At 30.0% G+C, this 18,819-nt stretch overlaps 1 protein-coding gene across 1 annotated transcript; it reads left to right on the forward strand.

The window, feature by feature from the left end:
* Window positions 1-13,504: 13,504 nt before the first annotated feature.
* On the forward strand, window positions 13,505-17,339 carry LOC126837485 (uncharacterized). The gene is made up of 7 exons (XM_050571401.1): window positions 13,505-13,533; window positions 13,622-13,657; window positions 13,788-13,837; window positions 14,288-14,317; window positions 15,374-15,418; window positions 15,920-16,009; window positions 17,071-17,339. The coding sequence occupies exons 4-7, from the start codon at window positions 14,296-14,298 to the stop codon at window positions 17,337-17,339; spliced, it is 426 nt and encodes a 141-aa protein (XP_050427358.1). The 5' UTR covers window positions 13,505-13,533; window positions 13,622-13,657; window positions 13,788-13,837; window positions 14,288-14,295.
* The last annotated feature ends 1,480 nt before the right edge of the window (window positions 17,340-18,819 follow it).

The following is an 18,819-nucleotide window of genomic DNA, read 5'->3' on the forward strand; positions in this document are numbered from 1 at the left end:
CACTATACGTGTAACGAGTGTTATTTATGTCTGATTAGCGGTGACAATATAAGACAAGTATGTACCTTGTTTTGGTTGTAGGCACATCTGTTAAAAATTATAGGAAAAGAATAATATTCAACAGATCCATATTGGTGTCTTGCATCAGATGGATCAACCTGTAGATCCGCAATCGTATGCGGTTGGTTCATTGGTGGGTCGAAGATAGTAAAAATGTCATTGAATTTTCGTCCTTCTAAAATCGCTTTCAAATAAACGCTTTGATGCTCATTTGTAAATACAGAACCTTCATTTAAAACTTTCTAACTTTGCTGGTTTATACTGTGCTTGGTTTGGACTGTACTGGCTTGAAAATACTAACTACCGATTTGCATCGAAGCGTTTTTTGGAAAGTGATTTTATCACTTTCAGATTTAAAAATTCCTGTAAACCTGTGACCTCCCCGTCCCCAATATGCCCCGACCCAACTATGCTCCGTCCCCACTATGCCCCGACCCCACTGTACTGGTTTTTTTTTTTTTTTTGCAAAAACTTAGTGGACCAAATAACACATATACAATGTCTTGTTATATTTTGTTGGAATGGTCGACGATTCATGTTTCAATCGTTTGTACTCCATAGTTTAAATTATAATCGCTTATTCTCAATAAAATTAATATTTATGTATTATATACTTCCATTAAAGCAATCTCACACAAACTATTTATACTTCACAGATTATATTATTTCAAAGCTATATTATACTTCTATTTTACTAGATTGACAATGTACAAAATAAAATGCAACTAAAAAAACCTTTTCATAGATCCTTAAAATGTAAAGGGTGGGATAGTGAAACGGGTTTTACCATTTAAATACATTAGAAAATCGCCGTTTTACTGCCTCATCCTGTATAATAATTTCTTGTTATTTTCTAAAGAAAAATCGATTTTCTTACATTTAAATTAAAATAAATCGTATACTGGTACTGTGATGGAGAAAACAATAAATTTTACCTACATTTATTACTTATTAGTTAAATATTACTAACGTGTATAGCCACTAGCAGTTGGCTGTTGCCTGTTATTTAACAATAACCTTTTATGGAGATTTTAAAAATTGTGTTTTTTTAATAATAGTATAGGAGCAGTATCATGATGTTAAATGTTCACGAGATTTGATCTAGTCATAAAACAAAGTATTATCATTTATGACTTAATTATTATTAAAATTTATCTTAATAGTAATAGTACATAGTAATAAAATAATGAAATATTTTTTACAAAATTAGAGCTACAAGTTGATAAACTAAAAAAATAAAATTAGCACGAAGCAGATTATCTAATATTAGACAATTTAAACAATCAAGCGTGAATCTCTTTAAATGAATAACAGTATAACAATATACAAAACATTAGTTTTCCTTTAAAAAAATTGTGTAATAAAAAAAACATTTTGAGGCGGTATACTGCATAAAAACTAACACTTAATCTGAATCCAAAAAACAACAGTCCTCTTCATTATTTGCAGGTAGTTGGACATTAAATACTCATAGTTAACCTTCGGTAAGGTTATATAACGCAGGCTATAAAATAACGAGATAACGACAGTGGTTTTGTCGTATCAGAATCATAAAGTGTCTTAATAAGTACACGGACAGGTTTTTTTCCAATAAATCGAGTGTCTACTATAATCAGTCACACGATTTAGTCGCCTGTGATATCATGTAATAAACACAATATTATGATACCGTTCATTGGGCCCTAACCTAATCTAACACAGATAGACGTTACCAACTGATAGTTTTTAGTGTGTCCGTTTCTCCCATCTGGTACACTGGGTTTTTAGTTAAAAAAAAAAAAAAGTTGAATTTGTGTAAACTTTAAGTCAAAAGTGGTACTTGAGCACAAAACCTAATAGTATCATTCTGCGCAGATATAAATAAAATTGTTTTAATGATTTGATCAAATTTTTTTATAGATTTTAGGTGTTTTTGTTAAAATATACGCAATGTGCGAAAACACGGTTTTCCGGCAATTAAAAATAAACAGTAGTGCCGAATTTTTCACCCGCTTAATATGTTATGGATACATATGAGTTCCAACTACTGGCAAATTTTCAACCCAAAAGTTTTAAAATTACGGCTAAAAACCCCGAAAAACAAAAAAACTTGTACCCCCCCTAGGGGGCGGGAAATGGGTATATTTTGAATTTGACAAAACTGACGTGCGCGGGCATACCAAATAAATATTTCTTATACATTTCAACTCGATCCGACTCTTTTTCTCGATACTATAGCCAGTAAAAGTTCTAACTTAAAAACTCGTACGGTTTTTTTTTTTGTTTTTTCAACTTTCGTCTGTGAAGACTTAAACTTTTTCAACTTTTACCCCCCCAAAGTACAAACTAGACAAAATTTGTGATTTATAGAGTTGCTATTCGAAGGAATTGGTCTAGTATTAAAAAAGTTACAGTGTATACAGCGAAAAAAAAAGCCCACATCAGAGTAAAACCAATACCTTCTCGCTTTGCATCGAAGCTAAAATAAGTTTACTAAATTGAAAAAAAATAATCATCGCATTCATATTTAAAAACCGCTTTGACCCAAATTCATTGGTTTATGATTGGTAATTTAAAAAGTCAACTGCGTCATAAGCTACTTTTCCCTAATAACTTATGGGTTTTTGATTAAACCCAAAAAAGGTTTTACACGGGTCACGGATCAACAAACCTGGTAAGCCACGAACAATCGGAAATCCTGTATAATACTAGGGATCGCATTAACTTCTTTAAAACCCTACTAGATCCTTCCAGCCAATTAGAGATTGACCTCGTTTTTTCAAATGAAAGCATTTTGACAAATTAAAAACTCAAACGCTAACATTTTTGGAAATTTCTTTCCTACAAACTTATGGAAGTATGGAACATATGTTCTCATTTGAAAAAACGTTGTCCAAACTTCTCATACGTATAAGAGATAAAGGTTAAAAGTTTCTTTAAAAAAAAAAAAAATTGCCATTATTTTAAGAGAAAATGGTGTCTTATCCTGAATGAACACCCAGTATAGGCAAGTTGTGATCAATTTAAAGTAGACTTTCATTTGAATTTAAAATAGATAAAATCTAAGGATTGATATTAATATGTATTTTTATAAAATATTGACATTGTTCAAATTTAATGATTTGGAGCAACAATTAGATAAATAGACTTTTTTAAATCATTCAGCACGATCAAAAGAAAATTGTTTATAGTTAATAGATTGATTTTATTGTTTGTTGCACTAAAATGTTTTTTCGTTGTATTCTAAAACTTTACTAACTTTAGTAACTTAAACAGTTATCCTATATTTTATTTCACAGATATTTTCAGCAAATTATTATTTTATAAAATTGATTTACATATATTGTGATTTTCAAATCGTACCTTTGTTATAGTAATTTTTGGTCTATGAAATAATTGTTTTTGCTTAAAATGTTTCAAATAAAATCTTTATTATATTTAACGTCATAAATTTTATTTTATCATTTAGTTCTAAGTTATTATCTTAAAAGTTAATATATAATGTATTTAGATTTACCACTGAAAAGCAGCATGAATTTTGATGTAATGACTAGATAATAATGAATGAGTATTACAATTTTTGAGATTTTGTAATAGACCTATAATTACCATATATTTTATTAGATTGATCACCGGATTTGAAAATTGAAATAAACAAAACTATGTTTCCATTATTTTAGAAATTTACCAAAAGACAATTAAAAGTATAATAGCTAACGAATCAAACGGGTAAGAGAAAAACCACAATGTTTAAACATAGAATTTCAGGAACATTATCAAACTAATATAATTTGCTAAGTGTAGATGTGCTTGGTTTAGACAGTGCTTGACTAGACTATATTGGCTTAGACTATGCTGGCTTATATTGTACTTGGTTTGGACTGTAGGTACTAGTTCAACTATGCTGGATGATCCTTACCTGATCTTACCTACCTAACCTATCAAATTCGTGTCTTAATTATTGTACTGTAAATACTTAATTGGTATCCCTAGTACCTTCGATTGATTTAACCCAGCTTTTTTAAATTAAATCCTTACTATATTGATTTTGGATTATGCTTGGTTTAGACTGTGCTTGACTATATATTTTACTGGCTTATGCCTGTGAAAACAGTTTAGCTTGAGTGATTATTGAAAATAATCTTTTTGTCGTTTTGCGTCTCCGTCAAGGATTTCAATGCAAAACTATTAGCGCCCAACACGTTCGGAGGGTTGAAAACAAAGTTTCCCGGCCTCGATAAAACTATGTAAAAAAAAAAAAACCCATGAATATTTTATACCTACTCTTACGAACACAAACAGAAACACACACAAATCCCACCTAAACACACAAACGCCAAGGACGGAGAGCACACGCCGCAAAGTGTGGATGGGGGTTGATCGCACCCCTCGGTTGTTCCGAACAAATAACGCTTGTGTTGTTCCCGCCGCTGGTAATGTATTAAGTGTCGAGGTGAAAGGGTAAATTGCCGGCACTCGAAATAAAGACGTTTATTGTTCGATAGGTACTAATGCAACGGCGACCCTCGGTAGCGTTAAAAATTATTACTACTATTATTGTTGTTATTAATACTACATAATACGAGCGCCGTTTAATTTCACGCGATGCCGATTGAAACTACTTCACTTTACAAGCCGTTACATTATGTCCACTACAGCAACAATTTATACCACTCCAACATCATTACTGCACAGCTTTTTCTTTTATTTTTTACAATACTAAGTTTGCTTAAACGGTTCAAAGTTTCTCTCGATTTGTCTCTGTCGCTTAGAGTTCTTTTGAGCTCCCCGTGTGTTTTTTTTATACCGGTGTCTTCCATCACTTACTTTATGAATGGTATTCTAGGCCGTCCTCATTCCTGTTTACCACGATTTTTCCTTCTGTTATTTTGGTTAACCGAGGACCACACCTACTTATTAAGTGTCTGATTCCTCTGTTTAAAGCAGTCTTGTTTAGCCTGTGCTGTCCTATTTATTATGCCTGTATGGCTATTCCCGACGCTTGTTATTTTACTTTTAGGTAAGTAAAATTGTGAACTATCTCCGACATTATACCATCTAGAATATATTTGATTACATGTTTGCTGGCAACTTATGAGTAGGTACTTCAGTTTATCGTTGTTTTATATGCATGTGGTGTTCTTTTAACGGACCGTTTATTTTCTTCAGCATATTAAGTCTTCCTCGTTTTCTGTAATTCCATCTGTCTTTATTCCTTCAATATTCTCTTTTCCCCATTTCTTTCCTTTCAACGTTTCTTCTATGTTGAATAGGTTTAATAAGGTAAGTAATAAATTACACCAATGCCAAAAAAAAAAAATTTTAAATTTTAATACTGCTTAACAATAAAGTATTAAACTTAGCGTCTCCAAAAAGAAAAACTAAAAACTTGTGGTTGTTTTCAGAGAAAGCGAGTGTTTTACGTTAAATGGATCACCCTGTATAGCACACCCGTGTAAATACTATTATATGTTAATTTCCGACTCTGAATAAAGAGAAACTTGTGCGAGGGCAGGGGTTGGACGACTTCCTTTCACATTATGCGGGAATCCGTTCACCCCACGTCACTCAGACCAAGCTCAACGTTACAACCATTGCGACTAGCTGTCTGAATAAAAACACTTTAGTTTCAAATTTGATTTGCTTTGTTCGGACTCGACCGCAATTGATTCTTTAGATATTTTATCTCATTGGTCTTTGCAATGATCTAGTTTGCATACATTATTCAATTTTGTATCCCTGGAGAAAATATCCCCTAAAAATGATCCACAGAATATCGACCCTCAGAAACAATGAACCCTAGAATTAACGACATCGAAAATGATTACTTAGCTATTACTGCCAAACGATTCGAGAAGGTACGTTTGAATAGTTTATTGTATTTAATTACATATATACAAATAAATCGCTATATTTTACCATTGAACCGGAGCTGAAAAGGTATTGTTCTTAGTATTGTATTTACAACGATGTGTTTGTTGGCCAAAATTTTAAAAAAATCACCCCTTTCCTTTTAAAATCGAAAGAAACGCCAAGCTACCGGACAACGAATTAAAGAAAATATACATAATGGAAGTAAATTTGTATTAATCATCAATACAAATGAATTTTTTGGTGAAAAAATAAAAAGGAAGCATTTTTATATTACTCTGGGTTATCCGTCTGATGTAAGACACTATTTTACTTTCATCCCTTGTACGTAAAAAAAGCAGTTTCTATGGAAATGAGTGTCTTACACCAGATAGATCAACCTGTAATGAATATTATAATACAGTAGATTAACCGTGAGTCCATAAAACGGAGTCTACTGTGCTAAATGTCGTCGGCCAAATACAAGTGGTTTGTGCAAATATTATCGTATTTTTATGTATTTAGCTTAGATTTGAATTGTTTTTAGCATTGTTGTGTATGACTTGTAGCACTTGTTTTGTCTGTATAAACTGTAACTTTATGAATATTGGACCAATTCCTTCTAATTACTACACTATTAAAACACAAATTTTATCTAGTTGGTAATTTTTTTTTTGGGGGGGGGGGTGAGGGGGTAAAAGTGGAAAATGTTTATTTCTTCACAGATAAAATTTGAAAAAAACAAAAAAAAAAATCCATACGAGTTTTAAAGTTTGAACTTTTACTGGCTATAATGTCGAGAAAAAGAGTCGGATCGACTTAAAATTTATGAGGAATATTTATTTGGCATGCATCCTCAGTAGTCTCAAATTTAAATTATACCCATTTCCCATCTCCCTAGGGGTGGGGAGGGGGTGCAAGTTTTTTTATTTTTGGATTTTTTAGCCGTAATTTTAGGACCTTTAAGTTCAAAATATATCAGTTGTTAGAACTCATATGTATCTATAACATATTCAACGAAGAAAAAATTCGGGACTACAGTTTTTCTTTAATTGTCGATAACTGTGTTTTCCCCGAATTTCGTATTCTTTAACCCAAAACACCTGAAATTTTAAAACTTGTTTATCAAATCATTACAACAATTTTATGTAGAACTATTAAGAATGATACTTTTAAGCTTTGATACTCGAGTACTAGTATTTGAATTTAATTAAATTTTTAGCTTCGATGCGGATCTGAGCAGGTATTGTTTTTTCAATGATTGTTTTTATTTTATTTCATTTTTGTGTCTGGACCCTCGATACCTCGTAAACCGCTGAACCGATTTCTTCGTGTAGCAACTCTATTGATCAGAAATCAAACCTAGAAGGTACTTTATCATGTCAAAAATTAAAAAAAATCACCATTTAAAATTCCCCTTTAAAATCGAGAAAAACACCTAAAAAATGTACAAATTTTTCAACTTAAATTTACGATGCTCTATAACTTTTTTAAAAATAGTTGAAAATGTTCCAAATTAATATGAATTGTTCTTCAAACATAGTACTATCGACAAACATTAAAAAGAGTCGGATCTGGTTGAAATGTATAAGAAATATTTATCTAGCATGCATCCACACGTCAGTAGTCTCAAATTTAAATTATACCCATTTCCTATCTCCCTAGGGGTGGTGGAGGGGTGCAAGTTTTTTTATTTTTTGGGTTTTTTAGCTTGTAGTTTCTTGCTGCTATGTTTATGATAAAAGTTTTCATCCATACCACACATTCTCTAAAAAAACATCATACCGGGTGATTTATCTTAATTAGTTAACAATATCTACGTGCTATGGGCCCTATGTGTTTGGTTGCCTATTCCGTCTGTCTGAAATCGATTCTTAAAACTTTAAACTTTTCGCAAATTACATATTACATTATTTAAAAATAACTGATGTTCCAATGTAAGAAAATTAATATACCCTTCTAAAAAGTAATCTAAGTATCCAAGTGATTCATACCTATTACTTATCGAGCCTAATATGCCCCACCGACTTTTGTTTTATGATTTTAAATATCATGACACATAGTTTTTTTTTAAAATCAATAACTGGATATTAAACGTTTAAACTACGCTTAGGAATAATGTAAATATGTTTGTCAACAAATAAATGACTATGTTGCTTATGTTAATAGTATTCGCAAAAACAAATCTGAAAAACATATTTACATTGCATTGTTTCGATAGACATAACAAATTCTATTCCACAAGTCGCCAATAAAACATAGATGCAGTCGGTTTAACTATCATTGCAATTGGTTAAGTAAGTAATATTATCAAAATTTTATTAATAGTAAATTTGTACCTTTTCAATATGTTTTTCTAATTTTCATATTTTTCAGTATACAGACATTCGATAACATTTAATCCACTAGTCCTATTTCATTATACATCAAGGCCATCATTAAGTAAGTAATACTATAAGACTTTTTTTTAAAATCAATTTTTATACCATACTCGTATACTATTTAAAAAAAATTAAATCCAAGGGGAGGAGGTGCAGAATAATTGAAATTTGGATTTTAGGTTATTTGTCTATAGGGACATGACTGATAAACATTCTATTACAATTTTGACTCGATTCGACAGTTTATATGTTAATTGTAGTATTGTTATTATCGGAGAAACCTATAAAATCAAATACCTAACACGTTTTTTTAAAAAAAATGTATTGAAAATAAAGTGATTCATACATTGTACTCCCCCGAGTCTAATATGCCCCATCGCCTCAACGTTGGTTTATGTTTTTTAAATTCAATATCTTGTTAGTAAAAAATTTAACTCGGTTTCGGAATAATGTAAATATTTTGGTAAGAACGAAAAATGACCGTGTTGCCTATGTTAATAAATCCGCGTAAACAATTCTGAAAAACATATTTACTTTGCATTGTAAGATCGACATCATACATTGCCATTCGACAAGCCGCAAAAAAAAGTTACCAAATCACATATAATTTCAGATACCTAAAGTAAATCAGGTCATAGTAAAACATAGTATCGTGTTTGCAGAAACAAAAAAAAACACACATCGTAGGAATACAAGCTCGGCATCGACTCTAAAAAACAGCTTTGTAAATAATCTAACAACGTTGCGCTTCAATATATGTTTTTATTTTACCGTATTGCCGAAATATGACCAAGCAAAATGTACTTGGAAGTAAAACGCAGTCATAATTTTAATTTAAAAAAAAAAATATTTTTTTTTTCTGCTTTGTTTTTGAATGTATATGCATAAGTTATACTCCGCTTCAGATTAATGTAAATATTTAATGTTGCTGTGTAAATAAATTCTCATAAACAATTTTGAAAAACATACCTAGATGCTATTATATTTTTGGTCGACACAATAAAGTCCATTCAACAAGTCGTAAGAAAACCTTTGCCGCAGCCGGTTTGAATATCGTTGCAGTTTTTTTAAGTAAGTAATACTACCAAGATTTCAAAAATGGTAAAACTGTATACTTTCAATATGTTTTTATAATTTTTAATTATTTTCGCGCATTAGACCTTCGATAACATTTAATCAACTATTCCAATTTCATTAATCATCAAGTCCATATGTAAGTAATACTATCAGACTTTAAAAGTTGTAAGTACGCATTCAAACAGAAATAGATGAATTTTATTATTATATTTGAGAATAGGGACATGCCTGATAAACATTCTATTACAATTTGCACTCAATTCGATAGTTTTTCGCTGTTAAAGATAGATAACGTTATAAGTTAAAAAACTGACCGTTTTTTTTAGGTTTTTCTCGGTTCTGTGTGTGATTAAGTAGATATTTTCTACTTTTTACCCACTAAAGTCACCCAATCAAATATAATTTTGAGTATCTAATGAAAACTGGGCCATAGAAAAACATGGTATCGTGTTTGCAGATACAAAAAAAAAAAACACTACATACGAATACTAGCTTGGCATCGATGCTAAAAAACATCTTTGTAAATAAACTAACAACGCTGCGCTGCAAAACATGCTTTTATTTTACTGTATTGTCAATATATGGACAAACAAAATGTTCGTAGAGGTTGAACGTAGTCGTAATTTTAAATAAAAAACAATTTTTTCATAGTTTCTTGCTGCTTTGTTTATGATAAAAGTTTTCATCCATACCGCAGATACTCTAAATAAACATTATACCGGATGATCCATCTTATGTGAGACACATGTTATGTAGTTTTTTGTCTACATTACTATGGATTAAAAGCCATATAAAATTATTTAAAAAAAATTCTTTAAGTATTGAAAACTATAGTAAAATATACAAGCACCTAAAATTATGGGAAAAAATTATTTTCAAACATTTTATATTTTCCAAAAAAATGAGCGTCTCCAACCAGATGGATCACCCTGTATAATTATATTATAATAATATAGTAGCTTAACCGTCCAAAAAGCTTACTGTAAGTTTTGTTTTAATAACACAAGTGGTTTATGAAAACATTGTCAATGTATTAGCTCCGATTTGAATTATTTTTTAATAATTGTTATGTATGACTGGTAGCAGTGGTTTTGGCGCAGTCATAGAATATAATATATTTTAACTCTAACATGGTTAGAACACTGAACATATAAAAGCGATGTGTTTTTTAACTACCTACTGTATTGCGCTATAATTATATATTATATATAAAAGTTCACACTGTATGCATTGATGCTTGTTGTTTTATTGTTCTGAATCACACAAAAACATGTTGATGCAAAGTTAGCTTACATATATATATTTCCAATAGAGAGCAATGAAGTGTTGTTGCTATCGGAGAAAAGTTTAAAACCAAACAACACGTTTATAAAAAAAATGTGTAGACAAGACACAAAAAAAACCCATTCAAAACACGTCGTGATACATGTTTGAAAAGATATAATAATTGTCATTTAAATATAAACATGTATGTACCTAATAAATTATATATAAATTATATATATATGATACAAAGTTTTTAATTTTGTATTTTTAAAATACATCTCAAAGTTCAAACTTTATTTTTATCTCGTATTTTTAATTTATTAAAAATATAAATACAATTTTTGAAAAATATTAGACTAAAAGTAAATATTAAAGCACAAGCCAATGTTGATTTTCTGTGGTATCAATTTTATAATAGCACAAGTTAAAATTAGTATTAAAAAAAAACCAGTTCAGTGGGGTCGGGGCATAGTGAGGACGGAGCATAGTTGGGTCGGGGCATATTGGGGACGGGGAGGTCACAGGTTTACAGGAATTTTTAAATCTGAAAGTGATAAAATCACTTTCGAAAAAACGCTTCGATGCAAATCGGTAGTTTGTATTTTCCAGCCTGTACAGTCCAAACCAAGCACAGTATAAACCAGCAAAGTTAGAAAGTCTTAAATGAAGGTTCTGTATTTACAAATGAGCATCAAAGCGTTTATTTGAAAGCGATTTTATCCAAGAGGACTAGTACAGTAAAGTATTGGCATAATGTAATTAAAGCAATGAGGAAACGGAGAGGTCACAGGTCTACAGAAATTATTATAAACAAAAGTGATAAAATTGAATTTGTGTAAACTTAAAGTCAAAAGTGGTACTTGAGCACAAAACTTAATAGTATCATCCTGCATAGATATAAATAAAATTGTTTTAATGATTTGATAAATTTTTTTTAAAGATTTTAGGTGTTTTTGTTAGAATATACGCAATCTGCGAAAACACTGTTTTCTGGCAATTAAAAAAAAACTGTTGTGCCGAATTTTTTTTCCGTTTAATATGTTATGGATACATATGAGTTCCAACTACTGGCAAAATTTCAACCCAAAAGTCTTAAAATTACGGCTAAAAACCCCGAAAAACAACAAAACTGGTACCCCCCCTAGGGGAGTGTGAAATGGGTATAGTTTAAATTTGATACAACTGACGTATGCGGGCATACCAAATAATTTTTCCTTATAAATTTCAACTCGATCCGACTCTTTTTCTCGAAATTATAGCCAGTAAAAGTTCTAACTTAATCGATTGATTTTAAAAATTGTGTTTTTTTAATAATAGTATAGGAGCAGTATCATGATGTTAAATGTTCACGAGATTTGATCTAGTCATAAAATAAAGTATTATCATTTATGACTTAATTATTATTAAAATTTATCTTAATCTGTACATAGTAATAAAATAATGAAATATTTTATACAAAATTAGAGCTACAAGTTGATAAACTAAAAAATTAAAATTAGCACGAAGCAGATTATCTAATATTAGACAATTTAAACAATCAAGCGTGAATCTCTTTAAATGAATAACAGTATAACAACATACAAAACATTAGTTTTCCTTAAAAAAAATTGTGTAATAAAAAAAACATTTTGAGGCGGTATACTGCATAAAAACTAACACTTAATCTGAATCCAATAAACAACAGTCCTCTTCATTATTTGCAGGTAGTTGGACCTTATATACTCATAGTTGACCTTCGGTAAGGTTATATAACGCAGGCTATAAAATAACGAGATAACGACAGTGGTTTTGTCGTATCAGAATCATTAAATGTCTTAATAAGTACACGGATAGGTTTTTTTCCTAATAAATCGAGTGTCTACTATAATCAGTTACACGATTTAGTCGTCTGTGATATTATGTAATAAAAATAATATTATGATAACGACCAAAGGGTGCTAACCTAACCTAACACGGATAGACGTTACCAACTGATAGTTTTTAGTGTCTGTTCTTTTCTCACATCTAGTACACCGGGTTTTTAGTTAAAAAAAAAAAAAATTGAATTTGTGTAAACTTAAAGTCAAAAGTGGTACTTGAGCACAAAACCTAATAGTATCATTCTGCATAGATAAACATAAAATTGTTTTAATGATTTGATCAATTTTTTTTAAAGATTTTAGGTGTTTTTGTTAAAATATACGAAATCTGCGAAAACACAGTTTCCCGGCAATAAAAAAAAATGGTAGTGCCGAATTTTTTTCCCGTTTAATATGTTATGGGTACATATGAGTTCCAACTACTGGCAAATTTTCAACCCAAAAGTTTTAAAATTACCGCTAAAAACCCGGAAAAACAAAAAAACTTGTACCCCCTCTAGGGGGATGGGAAATGGGTATAGTTTAAGTTTGACACAACTGACGTGTGCGGACATACCAAATAATTATTTCTTATACATTTCAACTCGATCCGACACATCAGAGTAAAACCAATACCTTCTCGCTTTGCATCGAAGCTAAAACTGTAATAGAAGCAATGTATACAAACACAAAAAAAAATGTATCATTAACCCTTTCACTGCCTTTGTGTTTTACACACTGCTACACGTCTCAACCATCACTTTACTGGTAACCTGTACTCCTTCATTTGATTGGAGTATAATAGCACGACCAGGGCAGTGAAAGGGTTATAGCTAATGTTCAGAAGTAAAAATCTTTTTTTTACCTTATTCTACTCTCCATATGATTAAATTCTGCCATTATAATATCATTAGGATTTGAATTTATTTCATTTAATAGAGCTAAATATTTTGTTCTGAATTACTAGTACACATATTTTGTTTTCTACTCCAGTTTAAAATAGAGTAGAATATTAAATTCAAGGCCATTAAATTATGTTTTTCTAATTTCAGATGATATTAATTTTATGTTCACTGTACCGGGTAATAATTTTAATCGCATTTTTTGGAAATATTTCCACACATATTTTTGATAATCATTAAGTATACAACATTATTGCTTTAATTTCAGAAGATGCAGGTACTCGAGACTTTCAAAGCCTACAAGGTAAACAATTACCACTTTTATATATTTCAAATTTAATAGTTATAATGTTTCACACCGAATTATATGCACAATGTTGGTTTCTATTACAAGAAAATATGTACATACAATTTTTTTTTATTTTGAAATTTAGATTCCATATCGACACAAACCTATTTGCAACAGACAATATATAGACAATAAGTAAATTAAAAATTATTCAAGTTTTTAGTATTACAATTTTCAAAATTGACAATTAATTAATTCGAATTGAATTCACTCTTTATTTTTATGATAAAAACCTATTTCATTAATTACTAATTAGACACAAACGGTCAAAATAATTTAAGCTAATAAGAGAAAATACATTATAATACAAAAAGTTTAGCTTGTTAAAGCAAGCTTATACAACACTTGAATGCAGAAGCTAACTAAAGACATACCTAGGACAAAATAAATTACCATCGAAAATTAGATTATTATAAAACTCAGTGTAAAGAATGCATTCATTCAAAAGTTACTAGAGAATAATTTTATGTTAATGTTAAATTTTGTATTGAATAGTTGGTCAAAGTAATCGGTATTTTAGATTTATGAATAAATATGACAACCGGGTTTAAGTAACCGTACAAGTCTTTTATATTTTCGTTACAGGTACTGCTATGCCTGTTGCTACAACCTCAAGTAATTTCAAAGTTATTCGTAGTAGTAAATAGAACTTATGGCTTGTTTGAGAGATACAATTTGCTTTATATATTCTTTTGTTCATACAATAATTACAATAAAGTAAACTTTTAGTTGGGAAACATAATAACATATTTTCTTCTTTAGTAATCAACCCTAAGAATAGTTTTAAACCATTCTTGCATAATCCTTCTTCTCTTCCCTGTTATCGGCCAGTCTCTTTAGTTCCCTGTAGGTTCTCAGTCCGGCAACTTTAATCATTTTATTGGTTACCGTTGTTCTTGGACGTTTAACACTTAAACTAATAGATTTCTCATATGGATACTCATTTTCTTAGAGCATAGTAATTTTTTGCGATTTTCCTAGTTTTAATTCCCTCCGTGCTATTGCCATCCTAGGTGATTAAAATGCCTGGGTGTTTATGCTGAATCTGCTGGACCTGATAGCGCCGAAAGTATCTGTGCCATTAACATCACTACTGTCTTCGTCTCTCATTATGCTGTTTACTTGAGATAATATTAACAATTAACATGTTATGACTATTGTATTTGGGGTGATATTGTGAACGGTGTGTATCAATTTTTAACAATGCAATTAAGCTCACAAAGCGGTTTTTGATACTTCTACTATCTCCTCAGATCTCTTGTGGCGGGTGGAGAGTAGGGGGCACCTTTGTCCTCTTCTCACTTCATCAACTCATTAAAAGCTTAATTTATTTCTTGAGCGGGCCCGTCTCCAATGTCTACCATTGCATGTTCAAAAATGTCATATTTTGACATTTTCCAGGAACCGTACTACGCTCCTACACGATTACTTTATCCACGATATTCCACTCAAACGAGTTCATCTATTAACGAATTACTAATGATTTTACTATACTAAAGATCACTTAAATACGATAGCTTAGGGCCTTAAAAGCTATCAGCTATATGTTAATACCTGATTTTGCTTTTATTGGGAAAATTAATATCATTTTAAGAGTGACTGTTATGGATAAATATAACAACTGGGTTTGATCAACTTTGTGTATTTAATTGGTTTATATTTTTGTTACAGGTAATGATGATAATGAGGATTTAGACAAAGAAATTTACAAAACAAGTTAGTAGTATATAGAACTTTTGGCTTTTTTAAATGATAAAATTTGCTTTATATATACTTTTGTTCTCTCAATAATTTGAATTAAGTAAACTTTAAGTTGGGAAGAAATCTTTTAATAGTTTTCGATTATAAAGTAGTCGTTTGGCACCCTTACCAAACAAACGTCCAGATAATAATTGAGTAAATACAGAATACACTTTTAGCACTTTTCGCTTTTGTCATAAAAATACAGCAACCTCTTTACGAATACATTGGTTCCCGCATTTTCCTTAATTTCCTATCTTGACTGATCTTTAGACCAACACAGATCTCTATTCTATTTAAACACCCCTCTTAGGCTCTATCAATGAACATGATATTCTAATAACTATATCTTTTCACGTTTCTTCCCACTCTGTTAGTACTCATTAGGACGTTAAATTTTAAAATGACAATATAAATATGAATGTATTAATAAGTATTATTTTTTCAAACCAGTTATTCATAAATAAATGTATGCAGGTGATGAAATTGAAAAATTGACCGAACTTGGAAATGCGAGAAGAGAACTTACTGGAAAAGCTATTATAAATGTACTTACCCAAAAATTAGGTGATTATTATAAATATAGTTTTAATTTTTTTTCTCTTTAAATAACATATATTTTTTAAAAGATTATTCATTATAAATAACAAGATCAATTTTTTTTAAACTAATCGAAAATTTGCGGTTTTTCTTTTTTGTGACACGTTAGTTTTGTTTATTTTACAATATTACTCATTTAAATTTTCTTGTAGAGATCTAACAACAAGAATAATTTGCTGAAAACGTTTATTGGTCGAGAACTAGTTTTGGATAATTAATTTTTAAGTAGTTTTACTTAAGTTTAAAAACTAAGGTAGGGAATTGGAATGCCGTAGAGTAATGCTTGCAGATTATAATTAAAATCTGAATTATTTATTATAAAGGATTATTCATTATAAATAACACGATCAATGTGTTTTCAACTAATTAAAAGTTTGTAGCTTTGTTATTTTTCAATAATAAATATTTAAATTTTCTTCTCGAGCTATAGCAATAAGAATAATATTCTGGGAATGTTTACTGGCCGATAACTAGTTTTGGATAATAAGTTTTAAATTAATTTTCCCTTGCTTCTGTTCTGGGATAGACAGATAACTTTAAAAATAATTATCCCCAAATAGTAATCGACCACTCAAAATTAACTTGTTTTTACTCATAATTATTTCAACATTTTTGATTACTGTGGTAGCTTCTTCTGTGGTAGCTTCTTTTTATTTTTCTATGAATTATTACCTCTTTTTTTTGTTTTTCTAAGCTTGTTTACGGGGACACCAATCTGAAATTTACACATTAATTATACAATTTTTCAGCTTTCTAAAACTTTTTTTTAAAAATTCTATTACTTTGGAGAACACAATTAAACATCTTTATAAATTATAAACTTAGTAATAATGTCTTTGATACACACACAAAAAAAAAAAAACATGATTTTGACAAAAAGCTGAGATTTTTTCTTTCCTAAGAATTATATATAATTGTATTACTTGTTTTATTTACGTTTAGCATATTTTGAGTCTTGCACTAAAAAGAAAAATAGTAACTAGTAAGATAAATTTTGCAATTTTCAACAACCATTTTCTTTTTTTTAGCTGAAAACTTGCCTGTTAATGGAATTTGTGTTTTTATAGCATTGTGGCTTAGTCTAATAACGTCTTCAATGATGGAATATACTATAGAATATACTACAGGTGATGAAGAGATTTGTGTAGTAAAAGATGAAAACTATAATTTAGTCCAATACAGAGCATTTGGGAGAGTGTATTATCAAGTATATGTCAATAACATCAATAGTAAAATACAAGAATTAAAAGTACAGTTACGCGACAGTTCCATTATTCCACGATTTGTGGAACGTTGACATTTTAGTTTAGTAATCAAATTTATATTTCTTTATAATTATAAACTAAAAAAAAATAATGTTTGCATGTTGCACTAACACCCGAATTGACGATTAATGTAATTTTTTTTCTTAAATAAACGGTTTTGTTCACGATTATAAACACATATTTTGTTGCTTAAGAATTATTGTTGTTATTATTGCGTACCTTTTATTTTGACCGGGTTTAGGTTTTATGGCCTAGATTGTTTACCTACGAGGAGAAGTATGATAGACTCTCACTAGACTGCTTATTGTCCTAGGATATCAACAGGCCAATATTGAAGTTTATAAGAACTATTGTGTTTGTTATAGAATTTTTTTTGGGTGTTCCTTAACAAACAATTAGAAACATCGTTTTAGCCATGTTTGACAAAAAAAATATTTTTAATTCCAAGCTACCGGACAACGAATTAAAGAAAATATACATTTTATGGAAGTAAATTTGTATTAATCATCAATATAAATGAATTTTTTGGTGAAAAAATAAAAAGGAAGCATTTTTATATTGCTCTGGGTTATCCGCCTAATGTAAGACACTATTTTACTTTCATCCCTTGTACGTAAAAAAGCAGTTTCTATGGAAATGAGTGTCTTACACCAGATAGATCAACCTGTAATGAATATTATAATACAGTAGATTAACCGTGAGTCCATAAAACGGAGTCTACTGTGCTAAATGTCGTCGGCCTAATACAAGTGGTTTGTGCAAATATTATCGTATTTTTATGTATTTAGCTTAGATTTGAATTGTTTTTAGCATTGTTGTGTATGACTTGTAGCACTTGTTTTGTCTGTATAAACTGTAACTTTATGAATATTGGACCAATTCCTTCTAATTACTACACTATTAAAACACAAATTTTATCTAGTTGGTAATTTTTTTTTTGGGGGGGGGGTGAGGGGGTAAAAGTGGAAAATGTTTATTTCTTCACAGATAAAATTTGAAAAAAACAAAAAAAAAAATCCATACGAGTTTTAAAGTTTGAACTTTTACTGGCTATAATGTCGAGAAAAAGAGTCAGATCGACTTAAAATTTATGAGGAATATTTATTTAGCATGCATCCTCAGTAGTTTCAAATTTAAATTATACCTATTTCCCATCTCCCTAGGGGCGGTGGGAGGGGGGTGCAAGTTTTTTATTTTTTGGATTTTTTAGCCGTAATTTTAGGACCTTTAAGTTCAAAATATATCAGTTGTTAGAACTCATATGTATCTATAACATATTCAACGAAGAAAAAATTCGGGACTACAGTTTTTCTTTAATTGTCGATAACTGTGTTTTCCCCGAATTTCGTATTCTTTAACCCAAAACACCTGAAATTTTAAAACTTGTTTATCAAATCATTACAACAATTTTACGTAGAACTATTAAGAATGATACTTTTAAGCTTTGATACTCAAGTACTAGTATTTGAATTTAATTAAATTTTTAGCTTCGATGCGGATCTGAGCAGGTAT

This window comes from Adelges cooleyi, unplaced genomic scaffold, assembly GCF_023614345.1.
Source record: "Adelges cooleyi isolate 19-005CV unplaced genomic scaffold, UGA_ACOO_1.1 ACOO_flye_CR_arks_rails_tigmint_CR_PRNA_25, whole genome shotgun sequence".
NCBI lineage: Eukaryota > Metazoa > Arthropoda > Insecta > Hemiptera > Adelgidae > Adelges > Adelges cooleyi.

Excerpts from the sequence above, each read along its gene's own strand:
- LOC126837485 (XM_050571401.1), top strand. The coding sequence starts at position 14,296 with ATGCCTGTTGCTACAACCTCAA. Across the intron at positions 15,419-15,919 it reads CAAAGAAATTTACAAAACAA|GTGATGAAATTGAAAAATTG; the intron begins GTTAGTAGTATA and ends AAATGTATGCAG. Across the intron at positions 16,010-17,070 it reads TGTACTTACCCAAAAATTAG|CTGAAAACTTGCCTGTTAAT; the intron begins GTGATTATTATA and ends TCTTTTTTTTAG.